At 35.1% G+C, this 20,734-nt stretch overlaps 1 protein-coding gene, 1 long non-coding RNA gene and 2 pseudogenes across 3 annotated transcripts; 3 read left to right on the top strand and 1 right to left on the bottom strand.

Moving 5' to 3' along the window:
- Positions 1-650: 650 nt before the first annotated feature.
- Positions 651-4,506, top strand: LOC148584512 (senescence-associated protein 13-like; annotated as a pseudogene).
- Positions 4,507-5,997: 1,491 nt separating this feature from the next.
- Positions 5,998-8,831, top strand: LOC132185900 (tropinone reductase homolog At2g29150-like; annotated as a pseudogene). The gene is made up of 4 exons (XR_015912834.1): positions 5,998-6,188; positions 6,768-6,975; positions 7,971-8,191; positions 8,283-8,831. The product of XR_015912834.1 is annotated as a tropinone reductase homolog At2g29150-like (transcript).
- Positions 8,832-10,413: 1,582 nt separating this feature from the next.
- On the top strand, positions 10,414-12,297 carry LOC132185899 (uncharacterized). The gene is made up of 4 exons (XR_015912835.1): positions 10,414-10,771; positions 11,549-11,634; positions 11,708-11,869; positions 11,958-12,297. It is a non-coding gene; the product is annotated as an uncharacterized LOC132185899 (long non-coding RNA).
- A 408-nt stretch (positions 12,298-12,705) lies between these two features.
- Positions 12,706-14,049, bottom strand: LOC148584511 (uncharacterized). The gene is made up of 4 exons (XM_088518488.1): positions 13,573-14,049; positions 13,339-13,524; positions 12,956-13,042; positions 12,706-12,795 (listed from the first exon to the last, which is right to left on the bottom strand). Exons 1-4 carry the CDS (start codon positions 14,047-14,049, stop codon positions 12,706-12,708), a joined length of 840 nt encoding a protein of 279 aa, XP_088374614.1.
- Positions 14,050-20,734: the final 6,685 nt, after the last annotated feature.

The following is a 20,734-nucleotide window of genomic DNA, read 5'->3' as shown; positions in this document are numbered from 1 at the left end:
CGTGCCGTGGTTTAACACTTGAGTCAAGCAATTCAGCACCTATTTCTTGAATCATGATCAACGTGAGGCGCATGGACATATGTCTGGCGCCTCCATTTTACTGCGACATGGTCCTTTCATGCCGTAAGTACGTGGACCAAATAAAAAGCTCTAAAGTAAAGAGAAAGGAAGGTGTTCCTAGTTAATTGCGTGCAAAACTTTTTTTCCACGATTGAAAAGTCCAAAAAAGAACAAGGAAAATGATTATTGCGAAAGATTAATGAAAGTCTGCATGTAAATAAAGTCTTTGTTCTCTGGTTTGTTTATGGCTATAATGATCAAAATTTTAATTAAAGTAGAGCTATGCATGCATAGCTCTCATGGGTGTTATTCATTATTAGTTTTAGGGTGAAGATCTTAGCACGCTGGCAAATTTTTTTTTTTTTTTTATTTTTTTATTAAAATATTAAGAAAAAAAATTTGCTGCCTAGCGTGCTCTGAATCACGGATCTTAATTTTAATGCAAAATCAATGACATAGAAGAGAAATGTGCATAAAAAATGTAGAAATGACAGTTTTTTTTTTAAAAAAAAAAAGAAAAGAAAAAACAGGCCTGTGATTTTAAACGAAATACTCTATCAAAGCAAAATTTTTCATGCCAAATTCTAGTGATGGATATTCTCAGACCGTAATAATGGAACCTCTTTGGCTTGGTTTCATTTTGTCTTCATTATATATATATATATATATATATAAAGAGAGAGAGAGAGTAATGTTAAAATTCATAGTTTTGTGTCACAATTATTCAACAATGTTGATGTGTCACTTTGAAATTATCACATCAACATTATAGAATAATTATGAGATAAAAATATAATTTCTAACATTACTCTTATAATCATTCATAGCATCATTTCCATGATTTTCATTTACTTCTTTTTTAAAAAAAGAAAAAAGAAAAAAAAAAATTAATACAATAATTGGGCTCTATAAATGTGTTGTTGTTTTTGGTACATGTGATTTTAGAACTTATTTTTTTAAATTATTTGACTGAAAATGTTTGAGAATTATTAAGGATCATAGATAATATATATAAGACTGCCAATACACGTTTCATGTAAAAATTCATGATAAATACCAATAAATACACAAATAGTAAAAACAAACGGTGTTACCTATCATCTAAGTGAACCATATAGCATTTACATTAGCTTTCAGAATGTTTGTTCATGCAACCCTATCATAACTGCCTTATCTTCCTAATAAAACTGATCAACCTTAATTTGTGATCATCAGGCATGCTATTGTGGAGGAACTTGCAGGCATAGGGGCAACTGTACATACATGCTCTTGAAACGAGGCGGACCTGAATGAATGTTTAAGTGAGTGGAAAAAGAAGGGCTTCCAAGTCACTGGTTCAGTGTGCAATGCATCTTCTCCAACTGAATGAGAGAAGCCAATAACCACTGTCTCCTCCATCTTTAATGGAAAACTCAAGATCCTTGTAAGTCCCCCACCTCTTCCGTTATGTACAAGGTAACATTTTGAAGAGTTTTTCTTATTTCTTATTGTTCTGAATATCTGCCTCTAGATTAACAATGTCGGGACAAACATATTGAAACCGACCACCGAGTACAGAGCTGAAGATTTCTCATTTATCATGGCCACGAATTTTGAATCTACTTGCCATTGGAGCCAACTTTCACATCTTCTTCTGAAAGCTTCATCAGCAGGAAGCATTGTATTTGTGTCTTCAGTCTGTGGTGTTGTATCAGTGACCTACGGATCCATATATGCAGCAACTAAAGGTAATTCTAGATCACTACAAAAAACACAATTTTTATTGACATAGGTTTACTGACGTGTCAGGTCGTCTGACACGTCAGTAAATCCTCCTGATGGGGCTTTCCTGATGTGTTTCGGTCGTGAAGAATGTGGGTGTCAGGAAATGGGAATTCCTGATGTGTCATTTTTGGCACGTCAGGAATTACTGACGTGCTAGATCCAACACGTCAGAAAATACTGACGTGTTGGATTTAACACGTCAGGAAAATTTTTTGACGTGTCAAATTTTGACATGTCAACAAATTTTTTGACGTGTCAAATTTTGACACGTCAGTAAATCTTTTTAATTAAAAAAAATCCAAAAAAAATTAAAAAAAGAAAAATTAATTTTTTTAATAATTTTAAATTTCCTGACGTGCCAAAATTGACACGTCAGGAAATTTAAAATTATTTTTCTTTTTTTAAAATTTTTCTGGATTTTTTTTTTTCAATTAAAAATATTTTTTTTAGTCTGAAGAAGTACGTTTCTTCTTCCCCCAGCTCTCTCCCTGCTGCCTTCTTCCTTCCTCCATTTGCACTCTCTCTCTCTCTCTTCTTTCCTCCATTTTAAAAAACTCAAACCCAAAAAATCTTCAAAAAATCAAAAACCCAAATCAAAATATAAACTTTATCCTTCTTCCTTCTTCTATCTTCTTCTCTTCAAATAAAAAATAAAAAATCTCTCAAATCAAATCAAAATAAACCAAATCAAAGCTTCTTCAAATCAAAAATCTCTCTTCTTCGATCCTCTTCTCTTCTCCTTTTTTTTTTTTTTGCTGCTTTTTTCTTCTTTCTGCTGCTTCTCTTCTGCGATCTTCTCTTCTCCTTTTTTTTTTTTTTTTTTTTTTTGCTTCTCTTCTGCAATCTTCTCTTCTCCTTTTTTTTTTTTTTTTTTTTTTTTCTTCTGCTTCTTCGATCTTCTGACTTCTCTCTTTTTTTTTTCTTCTTCGATCTTCTGATCTTCTCTTCTTTTTTTTTTTTTCTTCTCCTTCTCTTCTTCGATCTTCTCTTCTCCTTTGTTTTTTTTTCTTCTTGATCTGCTTTTCTTCTAGCAGCCGTGCAGAGAGAGTGAGAGAGAAGAGGGAGATTCAGAGAGACTGAGAGAGAAGAGGGAGATTAAGAGAGAGAAAAAAAATTTGGAATTAAATAAGAAAAGTAGCTGGAGAAATAATAAATAATAAAAGAGAGAAAGAAGAGGGAAAATTAATTTGAATGTCCCGCTTTTTTATTTTTTGACGTGTTAATTTTAGCATGTCAGAAATTTCTGACGTGCTAGTTTTGACACGTCAGTAAATGCTGACGTGCCAAATCAACACGTCAGAAATTTACAATATATATATACCTGATATTTTTTTAAAAAAGTAAAAATAAAAATATTGACGTGCTAAATTAGCATGTCAGTAATTTATAATATTATATATATATATATATATATATATATATATATATATAAACCAGATAAAAAAAAAAAAAAAAAAATTGAATGCAAATGCGATGGGTGCCTGCTGGCCTTCCAAGGCACATCCTGATATGTGGCACGTCAGGAATATATATATAAAGAAAAAGAAAAAAAAAAAAAAAAAAAAACATAAAAGAATTCCTGACGTGCCAAATTTGGCACGTCAGGAATTCTTGACGTGCTAGATTTGGCACGTCAGGAATTCCTGACGTGCCACATATGGCACGTCAGGAATTCCTTTTATCATATATATATATATATATATATATAAATATATATTTTTAATTTTTATTTTTTTATAAATCATGTTTATTTTATATTATATATGTATAAACATTATATTTACTGACGTGTCATTTTGACACGTCAATAAATTATTGACGTGTCATTTTAACACGTCAATAAATTATTGACGTGTCAAAGTAACACGTCAATATTTACTGACGTGTCTAATTTTGACACGTCAGTAAATATTAAATTATTATGTTATTTAAATAAAAACTTTTAAAATAAAATTGAATTCAAATTTACTGACGTGTCAGATAGTGACACGTCAGTAAATCCTGACGTGTTATATTCAACACGTCAGTAAATGTTGACGTGCCACTTTTGGCACGTCAAAAAAAATTTGTTGACGTGCCAGTTTTGGCACGTCAATATTTACTGACGTGGCAAAAAAATGGAACTGTTTGACACGTCAGGAAATTGCCTTTTTTTTGTAGTGGATGTATTATTATTGTTATCATTAATTGTTATTGTTATTATTATTGCTAATATGAAGGTTGTGTAAGTGTGCATTTTTCATGTATATATATGCAGGGGCAATGAATCAGCTAACAATGAGTTTGGCATGCGAGTGGGCAAAAGATAATATAAGGACTAATTCTGTTGCACCATGGTTTATTTGGACCCCCCTTACTAAACCCGTACCGAACCATTTTGCATCATTTTGCTTTAAATTAATTGATAATGATTAATGACATCCTTAAAAATTAATTATCATTTCTGATTATTTTATTTAAATAATATTGCAGTATCTTGCTGATGAAAACTTCTTGAAGGCTGTTATCTCTCCAACGCCAAGGGAACGTGTTGGAGAGCAAAAAGAAGTGTCGTCCTTGGTGGCATTCCTATGCCTTCCGGCGGCCGCTTACATAACCGGGCAGACTATCTGTGTCGACGGAGGGATGACGACGAATGGCTTATTGTTCCCATATATATATATATATATGGTTCAAAATTAGAGTAAACAAATTTGTTTACTCTAAATGCCATTTTCCCCAGTACCCTTGAATGAATTTCTTATAAATGTTACTAGCTTTATCGACTCGTTCAATGCACGGATGAGGTTTTTATGTGTAAACGAAGTTGGTAACTTACACGTACTATATATCTTTTGGACACAAATTTCTTTTAATTTGGTTTGAAAAAAATTTTCTTTCAACCTAATCTACCAAGTGTTTGGGGGAAATTTCTGTTCATATTTTTTTTAGTTTCCCAAACACGTATGATATATATATTTTGTGTACGTACGTACATACATATACAATTATATTTTTATCTATATTTTTACCAATTATCTGTCTAACAAAAATAAATAATAAACAATAACAAAGTTTTATGCATGGTGATAATATTAAGCCATATATTGCTTAACTTGATTGTATATTGCAATATTAAGCAATATATAATTCTTGAAAATTGACTTGGAAGAGAACTGATTTGATTTGAATACCTCAACTCTCTTGAAGAGAGGTAGTCAAGTAACTTGAATTTTTAGTTATCAATTTCTAAAAGTACAATCCTGAACTCGCTCTCTAATCTCTACCCGCTTTCCGACCCTCCAAATACTTCATCTTTATAGAAACTAATCTAATAAAATGACATGTGTCCTATATCTATTAAAAAAATATGTAAAAAACACATGTTATTAAAAAAAAAAAAGTATTTTTCACATGATAAGAGACACGTCACTTGATTAGATTGATTTGTACGAATTAACTACAAACTATTTTGTAACAAATTTTTATCCCCGCTTCTACTAGCTTATTATCCCCCTCGTCTCCACCATTCTGAGTGTCACCGCAAGCATGGCCAACTAAACAAGAGAGAACTAAAAGCCAAGGAGAAAGAGAACAGAGAGTACGCAAATGTTGAAAAGGCCTAGGGGACCCAACTGAGGGCTCTTCTGCCCAAAAGCAGCCTTAGCCCCAGCCTCGGCCCAATTCTCCCCAAGCAGCATATATATATGCACATGATACACTTGAACCTCCATCTTGCATATGCCCATAACGGTAACAATTTTATAAAGAATAATATCAGCCTATTTATTGACTTGTTTATCTAAAATTTAAGGGATGTTTGGGTGTGTGTTTGACGGGTTTAAAAAGGCGTTTAATATTAAAAAAATTCGTTTAATAAAAAAAGTACTCATTTGATAAAAAAAAAATCGAAAGTACTATTAAGGATCCAAAAAGTCAAAAAATAACCAAAACACAAAGACATCAAACATTTGACGTGTGTAGGCACTGTATCAACAAAAATAAAAATAAAAATACCATTTCTTTTTTAGCTAAAATCTTAACTAGAGAAAGCCCGGTGTGAATGTTTGATTCTTTTGGCCTTAACGTTGAAATACGGATATTCAGATTCTTATCCAATGGATAGAGGAAACCATGTGTGGACAGGAAGTGTTAGCATTTGCCAAGTTATATTGCCTGGGGGAAACAGACAATGACACTTTAGTTTTACATAAGCATCTTATGTTCTGCCAACCAACAACGTTATATAATCCATTGGGAGAAGCACAAGTTCAAATAACAAAAGAGTCAAAGAGGGATCAAATGGCTGAAATTGGTAGCAGAAAAAGCAGGTGGTCTCTTCAGGGAATGACAGCTCTTGTTACTGGTGGAACTAAAGGAATCGGGTTCTCTTCTCTCTCTTTTTCTCTCTTCTGCCTACTACTCTTTTTCTGGTTTCTGTTTTCTGCTTCAAAAATCATTCTAATTACTGCAGATTTCTAAAAGATAAGTAAATAAACAAATAAAAAAATGCCCATCTAAAGCGACATTTTATTTTTATTGCAACTCTGTTTAGAAGTTTATTGTACATGTATAGCCATATTTAGTTAGAGCATCAGTTGGTTTGTTTCATTGAACTCTTTTGCTCTTTGGGATTTGGTTTTTATATATGGCTAAAAAATATTTTAGGGGATTCAACCCTTTATTTATTCATTTTCTTTTTAAAAAAATTTGGGGCAGAGAATTAAGAATCCATGGCTTGTCTTGACCTTTACCCCAAAAAATCTAATTTATTTTCTCATCAGAAAGCAAAAGGAAAATACTTTCTTGGTAATTGTTTTGTGTAGTGTAGGAAAACACTTTGGAACTCTGTTGCTTGTTGTCATCATCATTCTACAGCTAGGAAATTGTTGTTTTGTAAGGAAATATAACTTGTGCTTTTACTTTTGTTTTGTGAAAATTTAATTACTATATGTTGTTTTCAGGTATGCTATTGTAGAGGAATTGGCAGGCCTAGGGGCGACCGTCCATACATGCAGTCGAAATGAGGTCCAACTCAATGAATGCTTACATGAATGGAAGGCAAAGGGATTTCGAGTCACTAGTTCCGTGTGTGATGCAGTGTCACGAGCCCAACGAGAGGAACTAATTAGCACCGTCTCCTCACTATTTAATGGCAAACTCAACATCCTTGTAAGTTGTAAGACCTCTATTTCGTTATCATTGTCGCATTTTGCATGGCATTTTGCAGCATACCCAAAATGTGCTCAACCACAAAGGATCATCCTATCTTCCGGCACCCAATTGTAGGGGTGTACATGGGTCGTAATTGAGGGTAGGCCATAGCAGAGAGTAACTGCCTCCGCCTCCGCCTCCGCCTACTTTAAGACTGCCATCCACCCATTATGCGTAGATAACAAGAAGGGCTTGCCGCTTGCCATCTTGTGTTACGAACCGGGCCATCCATTCATAACATGGGCGGGTGGTGCCCACCTTGTTAGGCTATGTGGAGATTTGTTTTGCATCCATCCCGGTTCGCACCCGATCGATTCCACATTGGAAGCCTTACTATTTAAATATAATTTTTTTTTTTTTTTTTTTTTTTTTTGAGGCTTAGTTCATGGAGGGGAGAATTTTTGGCCTTTTTTTCGTGTTTTGAGCAAGTTGGGGGTCTTATTCTTAATCACTGCAGTATTTCGGGTATTATGCCACTTTATATATCCCTGAATATTTATGCTTCCTGTATTGTTTTATCGAAAATTTAGTGAAACCTCATTGAAACTCTTTGGACGCAACTCTTAGTGGTGAACCATGTAAATCTTTATGTTGTGTAATTGCTTGTTTTTTGCGTCTTATTTTTTCACATCTCACCGATTATGGGAAATATGATTAATTTCCTAACACACCTTAACTAGGAATCCTAGTTACGAATTTAAATCTTTAATGTTTTCTTTTCTATTTTAAAATCATTGACCCTCATTTGATCGAAAAAAGAATACTCATTTTTTCAAGATCCATCATAAAATAACCAAATTGATCAATGCAATAATCAACAATACTGCAGCGACTTCCTTTGTGCTTTTGCATTTAACACTTCCATATATTATACACACACACACACAAAAAGCTTTTATTTATTAATAACTAAGCCTTAATGGTGCTGTTTGTACTCTGATGTCTGGTTCTAGATAAACAATGTTGGAACTAGCATACCAAAAAAGACCGTAGAGTACACAGCTGAAGATTTCTCATTCCTCATGTCTACCAATCTTGAATCTACTTATCACATGTCCCAACTTGATTATCCTCTTTTGAGAGCCTCGGGAGCAGGAAGCATTGTTTTCATTTCTTCTGTTGCCAGTGTAGTAGCAGTAAATAGTTGGAACGAGTATATACAGTGCAACTAAAGGTAATTTCATTCTACTATTTGATTCTCATATAAGTTTAAGAGAAGCATTATAAGATTCGATCAATTGTTGTCTAAAATTATTAATCTTTAGGAGCCGTGAATCAGCTAGCAAGAAGTTTGGCATGTGAGTGGGCAAAAGACAACATAAGGAGTAACTCTGTTGCACCTTGGTTTATCAGAACCCCCTTGGCTGAAATTGTAAAATTCTTTTCCTTGTCTGTGATTTTCATAGAGGGAGATTAAGACATGACAAGAATCTATTTTCTCTTCTTTTTGCATTATCTGAGGGATGAAAAAATTTATGTGGCTGTTGACTCTCAAACCCCTCTTGGATGTGCTGGAGAGCCAAAGGAAGTTTCTTCCTTGGTGGCATTCCTATGCCTACCTGCAGCTTCCTACATAACTGGTCAGAATATTTGTGTTGATGGTGGAGTTACAGTAAATGGCTTCGTGGTGCCCTAAGTGTGCTTTGAAACAGCTAAAAATGATGTTCAACCACTCAACTAGAATGTGCTCTTATTGGTACAACATTTGTATCGAGGGATGTCTAGAAACCATGCACTTTATTTTCAACATGAAAAGCAATAAGTCGTGTAAAACCTAATTAGACAATAAAATTTCATATATGCACATCTTTTTTATCTCCTTTTCTTCTTTTTCCTGTAAATAAATAGCATATTATTAACTCCTAATCCATGCTAAGCCATTTGGGGTCCCTGTACTACACTGCAGAAGGCCAAGGGAATCCGATATTGATGATGTATTTTAATGGATGATCTCACCATAACAAGTGTGGTTATTCCCACACTCAATCATCTCCCTAAAAGGTGATAACTTTTTGATGCAGCGTGACTTAGTGGATCTGAGTAATTCTTATTAAACAAACTCAATAATAATCCAAATCAAATAATTAGAAACTGAATTGCTAAAGGCTATAAGCATATATTTATAGCCCAAGACTCCTATCCCTAAAATAACAATGAAATAAAGTTGGTTTAAAAGTCTATCAAAGAAGACTAAACCAAATAGAAGATTAAGAACCTAATTCAAAATGAAAGAATGAAAGATAAGATAGAATAAACCTAGTTTAAACAAAAGACTGAAATGTAAAATAGGATAAGATAAAATAAGCCGTTTTAAACTATATCTGCATCACTTTTATAGAGGTTGGAAGAGAAACAGTTCAACTTTTGATGAAGAGTTGCATAATGGTCTATTATATATTAGGAGGTTGGAGGACAGAATTGACATTCATTCTCTTGGTTTTACTCCGAGATTTATCCTTCTATTTTCTTTAGAGTTCTATTTTCTATATATAGAGTCGCTTCAATTAGGGGTGTCAATGCGGGTAGTTAAAAACCCCCCGCTAACCGCTATCACCACTTAACCGTTTAACCATATTAACCGCTAACCGCCTAACCACTATAACTGCCTAGCAGTTAGCAGGGTTTACTAACCGTAACCGCTAACCTTTAACCGCATTTTTATATAATATATTTTTATAATTATAATTATAAAAATATTTATACATATAACATAATCACTTGATCATTAAATCACATTTTTTTTTAAAAAAATAATTAAATCACAATTTGAGTATTAATATATTATCACTATAATTTATATGATTATATCACATTATCAATTGATCATTAAATCATTTGATTATATAATAACAAATTATACATATATAATATGACATAACTCATAAGTATACCAATTCATATTAATACAACAATTAAATATCTAGAGACTTATTTCCAATGTATGTTATAAACGTATAAGTCTATATAAGTCTACATATGCAAATGAATAATATAAATGTATACTATCAATACTTAATCATATGATTCAATGACAATTCAAATACTTTATTCAAGACTTCAAGTGAATCATATTATTAATGTACAATGATGATATGATTCGTATAATATCAAATTAAGTAATTGATATTGGATTAAACAATGACCAATGTGTTACTTATAAACACAATTTAAGTATTAATGTATTATTATTATAATTTAAGTAATTTATATAGGAAAATTATATATAAACTCCTTAGGTCAATGCGGTTTTATTAAAAACTCCCTGGGTATTTTTTTTTTCTTCAGAAATTTAGTCCCTAGGTCACTCGAAACTACTAGAAACTCCCTACCGTCAATTTTTGTTAACTGCCGTTATTTAAGTTAAACGAACCGTTTCACTTAAGTCCACCTCAGTCGAATTTTTGTATCCTACGTGTTCACATTGGACAGGTAGGATATAAAACTCACCGTTTTGGACCATCCAACACGGTGAGTTTGGCTTAAACTTGAGGGCATCTTTTTTGAAACCCATCACTTGCATATGGTCACAAAAAAAAAAAGAACCTAGATACACCTCAAGAGCTGAACCCACTGATGCAGAACCCACCGACGCAGAACCCGTCGGCGACAGAACAATCGGCGACAGAACCCACTGGAGACAGAGGCCACCGGCGACAATACCCACCGGTTAAATCACTCATTCCGGCGTCACTTTTTCGGCTAGGGTTCCGTCAAATTACAAGATTTTGAATCGAAAAATCTTGTTTCGACGAAGGTATTTTTGGGAATTTCTTTGTGGGTTTTGTTGATTGACTGAAATGGAAGCCTTTTATAGTTGTTTTTTGAATTTTTTTGTTGTGTTGGAAGCTTTTGGTCGAAACCACATCCCCAAGCTTTTTTGTCAAACATCTGTCGGATTTTTATATACACCTTTGAGAGCTTGTGTTGGAATATTGTGTACAATTTATTGCACTTTTGAGCCAATATTATTGTTGATTGGTAGTGGGTGTGGTCCACCTTGGTTGTGGTCCTGGAATGAGACAGTTGTTTTTTTGTGTGCACTGGCAAGTTGGTCAATTATTTTTGTCTGTATAATTATTTATTTTATTTTTTTGCTTCTCTACTCAAATGGTGGATTGCCGAAGACATGAAAATAGGAATTGTTTGTGCATAGTTTACGCCAGTTTCATCATTCTACAATTGAGCAGTATTATATACGTGGTTGGATGTTACGGCTAATTTCTTCTTATTGCATGTTTGATTACACTGCATATTTGCATGTTTGTAGGGAGCCGCCTATGCTCATATACCATCTCTAGCTAGTACACTAACAACTTAGTATTGTTTAGATTACAAATTGAGCAGTACTGTTTCTATAGGGGAATCACATTTTAAGCAATGTGATTATCATTTGTTTAGGGTTTAGGGTACATTTTTTTCCTAGTATTGTTTAGATTACAAATAGAAGTGAGAATAATTTTTTGGCAAGCTTGATTTTATTTTTATTTTATGAGCTTGATTATTCTCTCACATGTCAGTTATATATTGTTAGGTTCATATTATAAGATGAACATGAGAAAGAAAGATTTCGGGGAAGGAGACAATGAAAGCGAATTCTACGATAGGAAGATGAAAAAGGTTTGTGAATTTTATTTTGTGAAACCCATCAGGGAACTGTGATTACTTCTAACAATTGTGGGTTTCACTGTAGAATGAACAGTCAATGTCGTCGGTATCTATAATATCATCGGTCAAAGAGGATATGGAACCTGTGCAGTGTAGGTGCGGACTTACAAGCCCAATTATAACATCCACTACTATAAAAAATTATGGGAGGCGATTCTATGGGTGTGCTATGTATGACCGTAAAAAGGTATTTGAATTTGGATAGTCTGGTTTTAAGAAATAGTTATTACTTCGTGCTTGTTCGTAATTATCAGATTTTTTTTGTGTAATTACAGAAAGTTGGCCAATGTCGTTTTTTCCAATGGTATGACGAAGAAACCTGTGCTTGCGGAAGGGAGGTCCTACCTGGGCTGTATAAACAAGTTCATTCCCTGAAAGGTGAAGTGTGACTTAGGGGCAAACTAAAGATCCAAACATATATGTTGGTTTTTTTGTTGGTGATTTGTGTACTGTTGATTTGTCTAAGGTTGATGGGGCATTGAGGCATGGGAAGGAGGCAAATAGATTATTATGAGTGGAATAGACTATCTATTTTGTTGTTGTCAAGGATATTGTTTACTGAGCTATGTTGTCCACAACAATATATGGTTATGGCTTCTATGTAACAACTATTTTCATGCATTGAAGGTTGGCTGATTACTTTTATAGAACAACTATTTCCATGCATTAGTTTTATTCGTATGCGACAATTTATGATTATTTGTACGTTGCTTTTAAGTATGAAATATTGATCCCTACAGTAGAATTTGCAGGCAGAATTAATTTTTTTCGTCCACTAATACGATCCGGAATTGGTAATTGCCATGACCAAATTCCAAAATGTAATTCAATAACTAACAGTGCACGTTTAATGCTTCATGAACAACATTCAAGTTAACAAGCACATAAAGTCCCAAAATGAATCCCCCAATTGTTTTTTATATTACAAACAAAAAACAAAAAAAAACCGACATATAACTTGATTATAAAATGGGTATGCGGGAAAAAGGCAAAAGGAAGAGATCTGGTAAGTGAGAAATGTGATCATTGCGTGGCTCCACTTCCTCGGCTTCTTAGTACACATGTAGCCCTACGTGTACTACCATGATGTGATGATTCTGCTGCTGCTTCCGCCTGTGGTTCATGTTGGGATCCAAAGAATGCGTTAACAAAAATAATAATTAAATGCATTAAAAAAAAAAAAAAAAAAAACCCCGGAAATCATTGTGAATATTACTTTCTTAAGCACAAGTACATGAGTTTTTTTAAGCACAAAAAAAAACTTGTATTTTACCTGTGATTGAGTAGCCCTACGTGTACATAAACTTGGCTGTGATGACCCTTGAGCTTCTGCTTCTGAGTGCAGTTGAGCTTGTGATCCCTACAATAATTTAACCAAACATTAAGACAAATACCAACATTAATTATTATATTACTTAAATAATAATTAAGCTAACAAATTTTGGAATATGAACCTTATGTTGTAAAATGTCTTTGTTTTACCTGTGCTTGAGCAGCATCTTTTTTTGGCTTATATTTCTTCGGTTTCCACCTTTTCCGGTCTGGATTCAAAGGTAAATGACAATCTTTGTAATTATGCCCTTAACCCCCACAATTTTCACATTTAACGATATATCTACTATGGGTTAGCTTATAGGGGTTAGTCGGCTCATCTACAGCTTTTCGCCTACTAATCTTTGGTCGACCAGGAGCCTTTCTAATGATAGGTGGTAAGATTTCATCGCATGGATCATCAGCTGGCCATGTCTGTTGACCTTCCATGCCATAAACTCGAGTTGCATATCCTTGCATGTACTTGTCCATCTTGTAATAATCATCTAAATAATCCTCCAGTTTTTGTTTCTGCATGTAAAGTGCAGCACAAACATGTGAGCAAGGGATCCCACTCACCTGCCATCTTCCACATGTGCATGTGTGATGATCTAACCGGACTGAACGCCATGGCTCGTATTTGTGCTCGATCTCAAACTCCAACTCATTCTGCCACCGACTAATACAATTCCTTGCATCACTTTTTGACCTCTCCAATTTTTTCTGGATCATTGGGCATACTGTGTAGTGTGTCGTCTGGATTCCATTCCTTTTCTGATGGAAGCGTGCCATTATTTGCAGACGAATTTCTTCAAGCATAGTCAGTATAGGCTTAATCCTAGCTTCCTTAATCCACGCGTTAAAGCTCTCAGCAAAGTTGTGTAATAACATATCACTTTTGGTTTGGCAGCTGAAAGCATGTCTGGACCATGATGCCTTAGGTACACCACTAAGGTAATTGTGTGCACCTTTCTCCATTGACAGTATATTCCGCATGTGATGGTCAAATGCATAAACATTGGCTGCACGTGCAGCCCCCCACAACTCATCCTTCATAGCTTTCCCTATGTAGCCATCGCTTTGAGGTTCGCATGTAGGTGCCGAACACAAAAGCGATGCTCAACATGTGGCAACACAACCTCAACTGCAATTCCAAGCCCCTACACACATAAATTTATGTTAAATTATATGTAATAACATAAAGAAATAAAATAACACAATAAGAACAAAAATAGTATATTACACCAAATACCTTCTATATGTCAAACATTATAGTCCAACCAAGTTCGCCTTCTGGCCCGCATCAGTCCTCCAATAAAATGGCAATAAACCACTGCCATGAATCTCTTGTCTCTGCCTCGGCCACAGCAATTGCAATGGGGAACATGTTGTCGTTGTCATCCTTGCCTATGGCACACAACAATTGCCCCCTATATTCCCCCTTTAGATGACAAGCATCTAAACAAATTATGGGCCAACAACCATGTCTGAATCCCTTCTTGCACGCATCAAGACAAATTTACATCCTTTGAAAGAATGCTCCATCTCAATGTACAAAAGCACTACTACCAAGGTTGGTGCTGAGTATTGCTAGTGCGTATCTCCGTGTGAGGCGATATTGCTTAGAGTGGCTACCAAAAAGTTGATGAATACCTCCCTCTTCGCTCTATAGCAACGATCAATAGGAACATATATGTTAAGGTCTCTCTTCACCCTCTGTTTCAATGCATATGGTGTCCACGTGGGATCATCCTTGAAGTCCTTCTTATAAGTACGAACAAGATACTCAACATCGCATATGGAGTTTTCGTACTGATTACCACAAATATGAACCGGATAGTAAGTCTTAAGTTGAAAACAAGTCCTGGTAGCATCAGTAGAGGCATGAATCCTCCATGAGCAATGCTCTATTTTACAGACTACACTGACCCTACTCATGTCATTGTGCTTGTAGTTGTAATCAAACCCATTCTGCATGCGTCTTCAGTGCCATCTTGAAGGAATGTGATTCTGCAAATTGATCCCCAAGCTCAAACGTCACTGGAATCTTTAAGTCATGTTTCAGATTGAATTGTCTATACCGCTTCCTTTTTTTTTCCAACCTCGCCAGCATCACTGTCTTGCAAACTTGCAAGACCATCACTTTCATCATCAGATTCCTCATCCCCAAAATCGGCTCCTTTATCACCTATGTTAATGTCAACTTTTTTCCACTATTTGGACGTCCCATCCTTCTCTTTATTGACCTCAACAGCATCATAGAAACGGTCCTCATCCTCTCCATCAGTTGCTTTGAAGTCAGTCAACAGCTCCTTGATGACTTCATCAATATCCTCTTCCACTTTCTTCTTCCAGTTTTGGGCACGGTGTCCGCACCAACATTAAGATTGTCTTCCTCATCCTGCAAAACAAGTTGAGCAACCCGTGTTCTTCTTCTTCTGCGTACTGAAAAAATATATACAAAAAATAAAATAAAAAACCAAAAACAAAAGGATCAACAACCACAACAATTCACAAATGATTGATTATATTACAACACAATATAATAAATGTGACAACATAAAGTTAGTTGTTGGTGAATATTATTTCTAAAAAAAAAAAAAATCTAATAAGAGTCCAACTCAATTTCTATTTCTATGTACCTCCTCGGCTGGTGGTCGGTTGCTTGCTTGCTTTCTTGGATGGCGTAACAGAATGAGCAGCCTTAGTTTTAACTCGTGGGCTTTTGAAATGTCTTGATTGAGAATTTTCACATTCTCCAGCTTGTCCTTATACATCTCCATCTTCACGTGCAGCATTAGGTATGTCCTCCATCCCTAAAAGAAACAATCAAATTTGTTGATAGTCATTCGGGGAGGGAAGGCTAAGTGCCCTCATGGTATATTATTTGAAAAAAAATAAACAAATAAGAAATAAGTATACTACCTTCATCCTTAGGTATTTCATCCACCCAGCCACCACCTTCTCCATCTTCATCATGACGGGCAGCCCTAGGTATCTCACCCACCCCGCCACCACCTTCTCCATGTTGTCCTTCAACAGCTTCAAGAAATAAATGCTCCTCTACCATCATAGCATTGTCCACCATATGTTCAACATATAAATGAACATCTTCTGATTTGTAATCAACCATAATGTTTACAAAATCTACAACGTTTGCATCACTATTTAAAGATATCACTTTATTATGTCGACTGTCACCGACGTTATACCAACATCTAACGTCGCTCATGTATCCTAAGTCACGAACCAACTCTTGGACTTCCCACATACAGAAATAGTCAACATTATAGGCTTTCACTTCATGGACGTCGCCACCAACGTATTTTAATGGGGTATGGGTCATTGTCCCACCGTGGTGCATGATTATATTGATAGCCATATCTATAAACATATAAAATAGTGTAAGAGAAGAATATTTGTCCATACAAGAAAACACGAAAAACAATAAAATTTATCTATTGCATGAAATGAATATATATATATATGCAATTCATTTCCACTGGCTGAATGCAACCGTTCTGTGGATTTTTCAAAATATTTGCTGGGAACAAGTCTTTCTTGGATACAATTTAAATCAGCACCAGAATCAATCAATGCAACAATATCAAGGGTAAAATCTGGGGAAACAATTATATGCACTTTAGAATACCATTTGGGAGGAACAAATTTGTTGATCAAATTGACAAAATTGACATTATCAGAAATATGTACGTGTTTATTCTTTTTTAAATCAACCATATCTTTCCTGATGCTACTAACCTCATGTTGCAAATCTGAGATTGTAACTGCCTTGGATTTTTGTTTTGAAACTTTTTCCAAAGTATTTTTAGGAGAGATTATAGTATTATCTTGTTCTTCAGATTTAGTCAGAATAGAACAAGTACTAATACTATCATGGCCAGGTTTAGAATGACAATTCTTTGTAAGATTAAAGGGTTTGGATCCTTCTCTTGTAGTTGATAACCAACCTAGGAGCACCTCGTTCTAACTCAGCATTCTTCATAACATAAAAGGTAGCACAAGACCAAGGAGACTTACTCTTACGAATAATTCCCTTAGTAAGCAAATCAGCAATTTCTTTTTGGCAAAATTCCAAAGTTTCGGCATTCATTTGAATAGGCCTAGCTTTGGTTGGTATTTTATTTTCAGAAAAATCTTTAACATAAGGCAAAGAAACAATATGCTTTTTCCTATGCCAAAAAGCATTAGGAAGTTCAGAGCAGACAGAATCAATAATCAAGGTATTAAAAGCAGAAATTTTTGATTGCAAAAGCTTGTCAGAAAGTTGTTCAACAATTTTTTTGTATCTTAACTCTTGTTTGAGAAAATTGAGTTGTTTATGCTTGGCAGAGAGCAGATTTAAACAACTATCATTAATATCAAATTTGGAAGCAAAATGAAATTTAACTTCAAATCCCATTTTAACAGTTGAGACACCAGTATCATCAATAGTTAAAGGATAAAGCATGGCAATAAAAGGAAGATCAAGAATTACTTTATCAGTCATATTTTTGACAAGGACAGCAGGAATATGGAAACAAACATTATCTTGGCAGACATCGACCCCCTCAATGATGTCTTAGAATGGATTAGGTACCCTATTCCCAATAGAAAAGATTTGGTCAGTCGTCTTAACGATGCTGTTGTTTTTTCTAAGTTTGACATGAAGTCAGGATTTTGGCAAGTTCAGATTAAGGATAGTGATAGGTACAAGACGGCCTTTGCTACCCCCTTTGGACACTATGAATGGAATGTCATGCCTTTTGGTTTAAAAATTTCCCCTAGTGAATTTCAAAATATCATGAACGATATTTTCAATCCCTTCAGTCATTTCACCATTGTGTATATTGATGATGTCCTTGTTTTCTCAAAGTCCATTGATGAACACTGGAAACATTTGAAATTGAAACCATCAAACATAACGGGCTTGTTGTTTCTGCTAAAAAGATCAAACTCTTCCAAGATAAAATCAGATTTCTTGGATTTGACATTTCCAAAGATCAAATTTGCCCTATTGATAGGGCTATCCAATTTGCTGACAAATTTCCTGATGTTATCCCTAAGAAATCCCAACTTCAAAGATTTCTTGGTTCTGTGAATTATATTGCTGATTTCTACAAAGATTTGCGAAAACATTGTAAACCTTTGTTTGAAAGGTCACAAGGCAACCCTCCCCCTTGGTCTGATATTCATACTTCTCTTGTTCAAGAAATTAAGCTTCATGTTAAACCCTCCCTTGCTTAGGCATTCCTTTTGATAATTCTTTCAAGATTGTTAATACTGACGCCTCTGAAATTGGATTTGGAGGTATTCTGAAACAAGTTGTTTCCCCAGGATCTTCCTCAGAATCTCCCGAACAAATTGTTCGATTTCACTCTGGATCCTGGAATAGTGCGCAGATTAATTACAGTACTATTAAGAAAGAAATTCTTTCTGTTGTTTTGTGTACTACTAAATTTCAGTCTGATTTACTTAATCAAAAATTTCTTTTGCGTATTGATTGTAAATTTGCTAAATATATTTTGAAAAAAGATGTCGAAAACATTGTATCAAAACAGATTTTTGCCAGATGGCAAGCCATTTTAAGTGTTTTTGATTTTGATATTGAATATATTAAAGGTGTTAACAATTCAATTCCTGATTTTCTTACTCGTGAATTTTTGCAGTGCCACAATGGCCAGCAAAAAGGGGAAGGAAAAGGTTAATATTGTTTTGAAACCCAAACCTACTATTCCTCTTTCTTCTGATAATCCCTTTGAACCTCCCCAAACTCACTCGCAAGTTTCTCCGTCAAATACTTTTGCTTTCAGTCATTTTACTAAGCCTGGATCTATGGTTCCTCCTAAGGAACCTAGTCCTCCCTTATACAATATTTCTATTCCTTGGATTGCTCTCCCCTTTTCTCAGTATTTGTTCTCTGCCGAAGATCATTCTCAGACCCCAGAGCAACTGGCTCAATCTTACTTTCCCCCTAAATTTCATTGGATCCCTGAACATCCTTTGAAAGATCTGTCATTTTATACTGATATTTTGATTCAAACCAATTCTGTCCGATTCAGGCCTATATTCAAACATAACGATCCTCAAACGATTGTTGGTACCATTGCTTATTTTGTCAATTTCATCTCCGTTGATGAGTGGGGCTCTCACCCTTCTGCCCTCAAACCTTCCTCAAACTCTCTCATTCCCTACTCTTATTATGACTATGCGAATGCCTGGTTTCATTTTATGCTCTTTCAAAACCATGAATTTAAACATTTTTGGTTTATCAGCTTTGATAAAGACTTTAATGGTTTTCTCCCCACTTGGTTTAACCAATGGTGGAACCAATTTGGTCTTACCTTGGATGTTCTCCCTGCTCAGCTTGTTTATGCTTATCATCTGTTTTCATCCCGCATCACCTGTGACGGTTGTTGTGATGATTATAACCTATGTTCCCCTCAATGCTTCATTTTACCAAAAAATTCAGAGTTCCATGGTTTCTTAGATGGAGCTATGCTAGGAATAATGAAAAAATTGAAAGACATTGGCTTTAAGCCAAAACTTGGGAAAAATCCTCCAAGATTGACCCCATTGTCAAAAAGGTTGAAATATTTGTTCAAAGAGTTGCAGCTACTATGCCAACCTTAGCACCTCCTCCACCTCTAGTGCCAAAATTCTCTTCCTCAACTGTTTCTAAAAAGAAACAATGGATTCAAACTTTTCTTGATTCCATGTCTGATGATGAAAACTAAAGATAGACTCTTGACGAGCTCTGTTCAGATGGCTTTTAACGGCCTTTGCTCCTAAAAAATTCAGAAATAGTCTCTTAATGGCTAATTTTCTCAGCTTCTAGAAAGGCTCATAACGACCTTCCCAAGAATTTAGAATAAGCCTCATAACGGCTCTTGATTTGCAGATTTCAGACTAGCTTATAACGGCTGGATCTCAGTTTACTATCCACCATTATCTGAAGAATACTGTTCAAAACTACTGTTCACTTTTACTGTTCATTGTCACGGACGACACTATGTAGGATTACTGTTCACACTTACTGTTCATGCTTTGTCTGCCGACACTATAGTGCCGACAGCTACTGTTCCAGATTGATTACTTTCACTATCCCAGATTGGCACCGAACGTGCTTCTACTATTTACTTTTGACCACATTAACGCCGCATCTACTTTTACTATTTGTATCATGATTGTATTTTGTTTTATTTATTGTAACTAGCCTATATAACGGGCTCCCCTCCCTCATTGTAAGGAAGAAGCAATTTACCAGAGACTTTCATCTCTTTTGCTCTCTAGCCATTCCCCTGCTTTTATCCTCTCCTCTCCTCTATCACTTACTTCTGTAAGGTCTGTCACTTACTTTTGTAAGATATTGTCAAGCTTATATCAAGCTTTGTTTATCCAACTTCTCAGCTGTCTTTAATTTCAGTTCTTTATTTTCACTATACAACTATCATTACCGCCTCATGGCTGGTTTTACTCCTTTGATTTAAATTATCTTATGCATTGTACATCACTCTCCCCTACTCCTTGCGTCTATATGCATACTGCGCTTCCCCTTCCCCCTAGACTTGGTATCAGAGCCCTAATAGTTCCGATCTCTTCGCTGCTTGATGTTCACCCTGCTCTCTCTTGACCCCCCTGAGTATCGTCTTGTTTTTATCCTTTTTATTTACTCCCTGTTAACCTTTCTTTGTGTCGAGCTCCTAGTTATTGAACGGTAGTTCACCACCCCGCAAGTACA

This window comes from Corylus avellana, chromosome 7 (assembly GCF_965113065.1).
Source record: "Corylus avellana chromosome 7, dhCorAvel1.hap1.2, whole genome shotgun sequence".
NCBI lineage: Eukaryota > Viridiplantae > Streptophyta > Magnoliopsida > Fagales > Betulaceae > Corylus > Corylus avellana.
The sequence above is the reverse complement of the archived record's forward strand: the minus strand, read 5'-3'. Positions and strand labels throughout refer to the sequence as shown.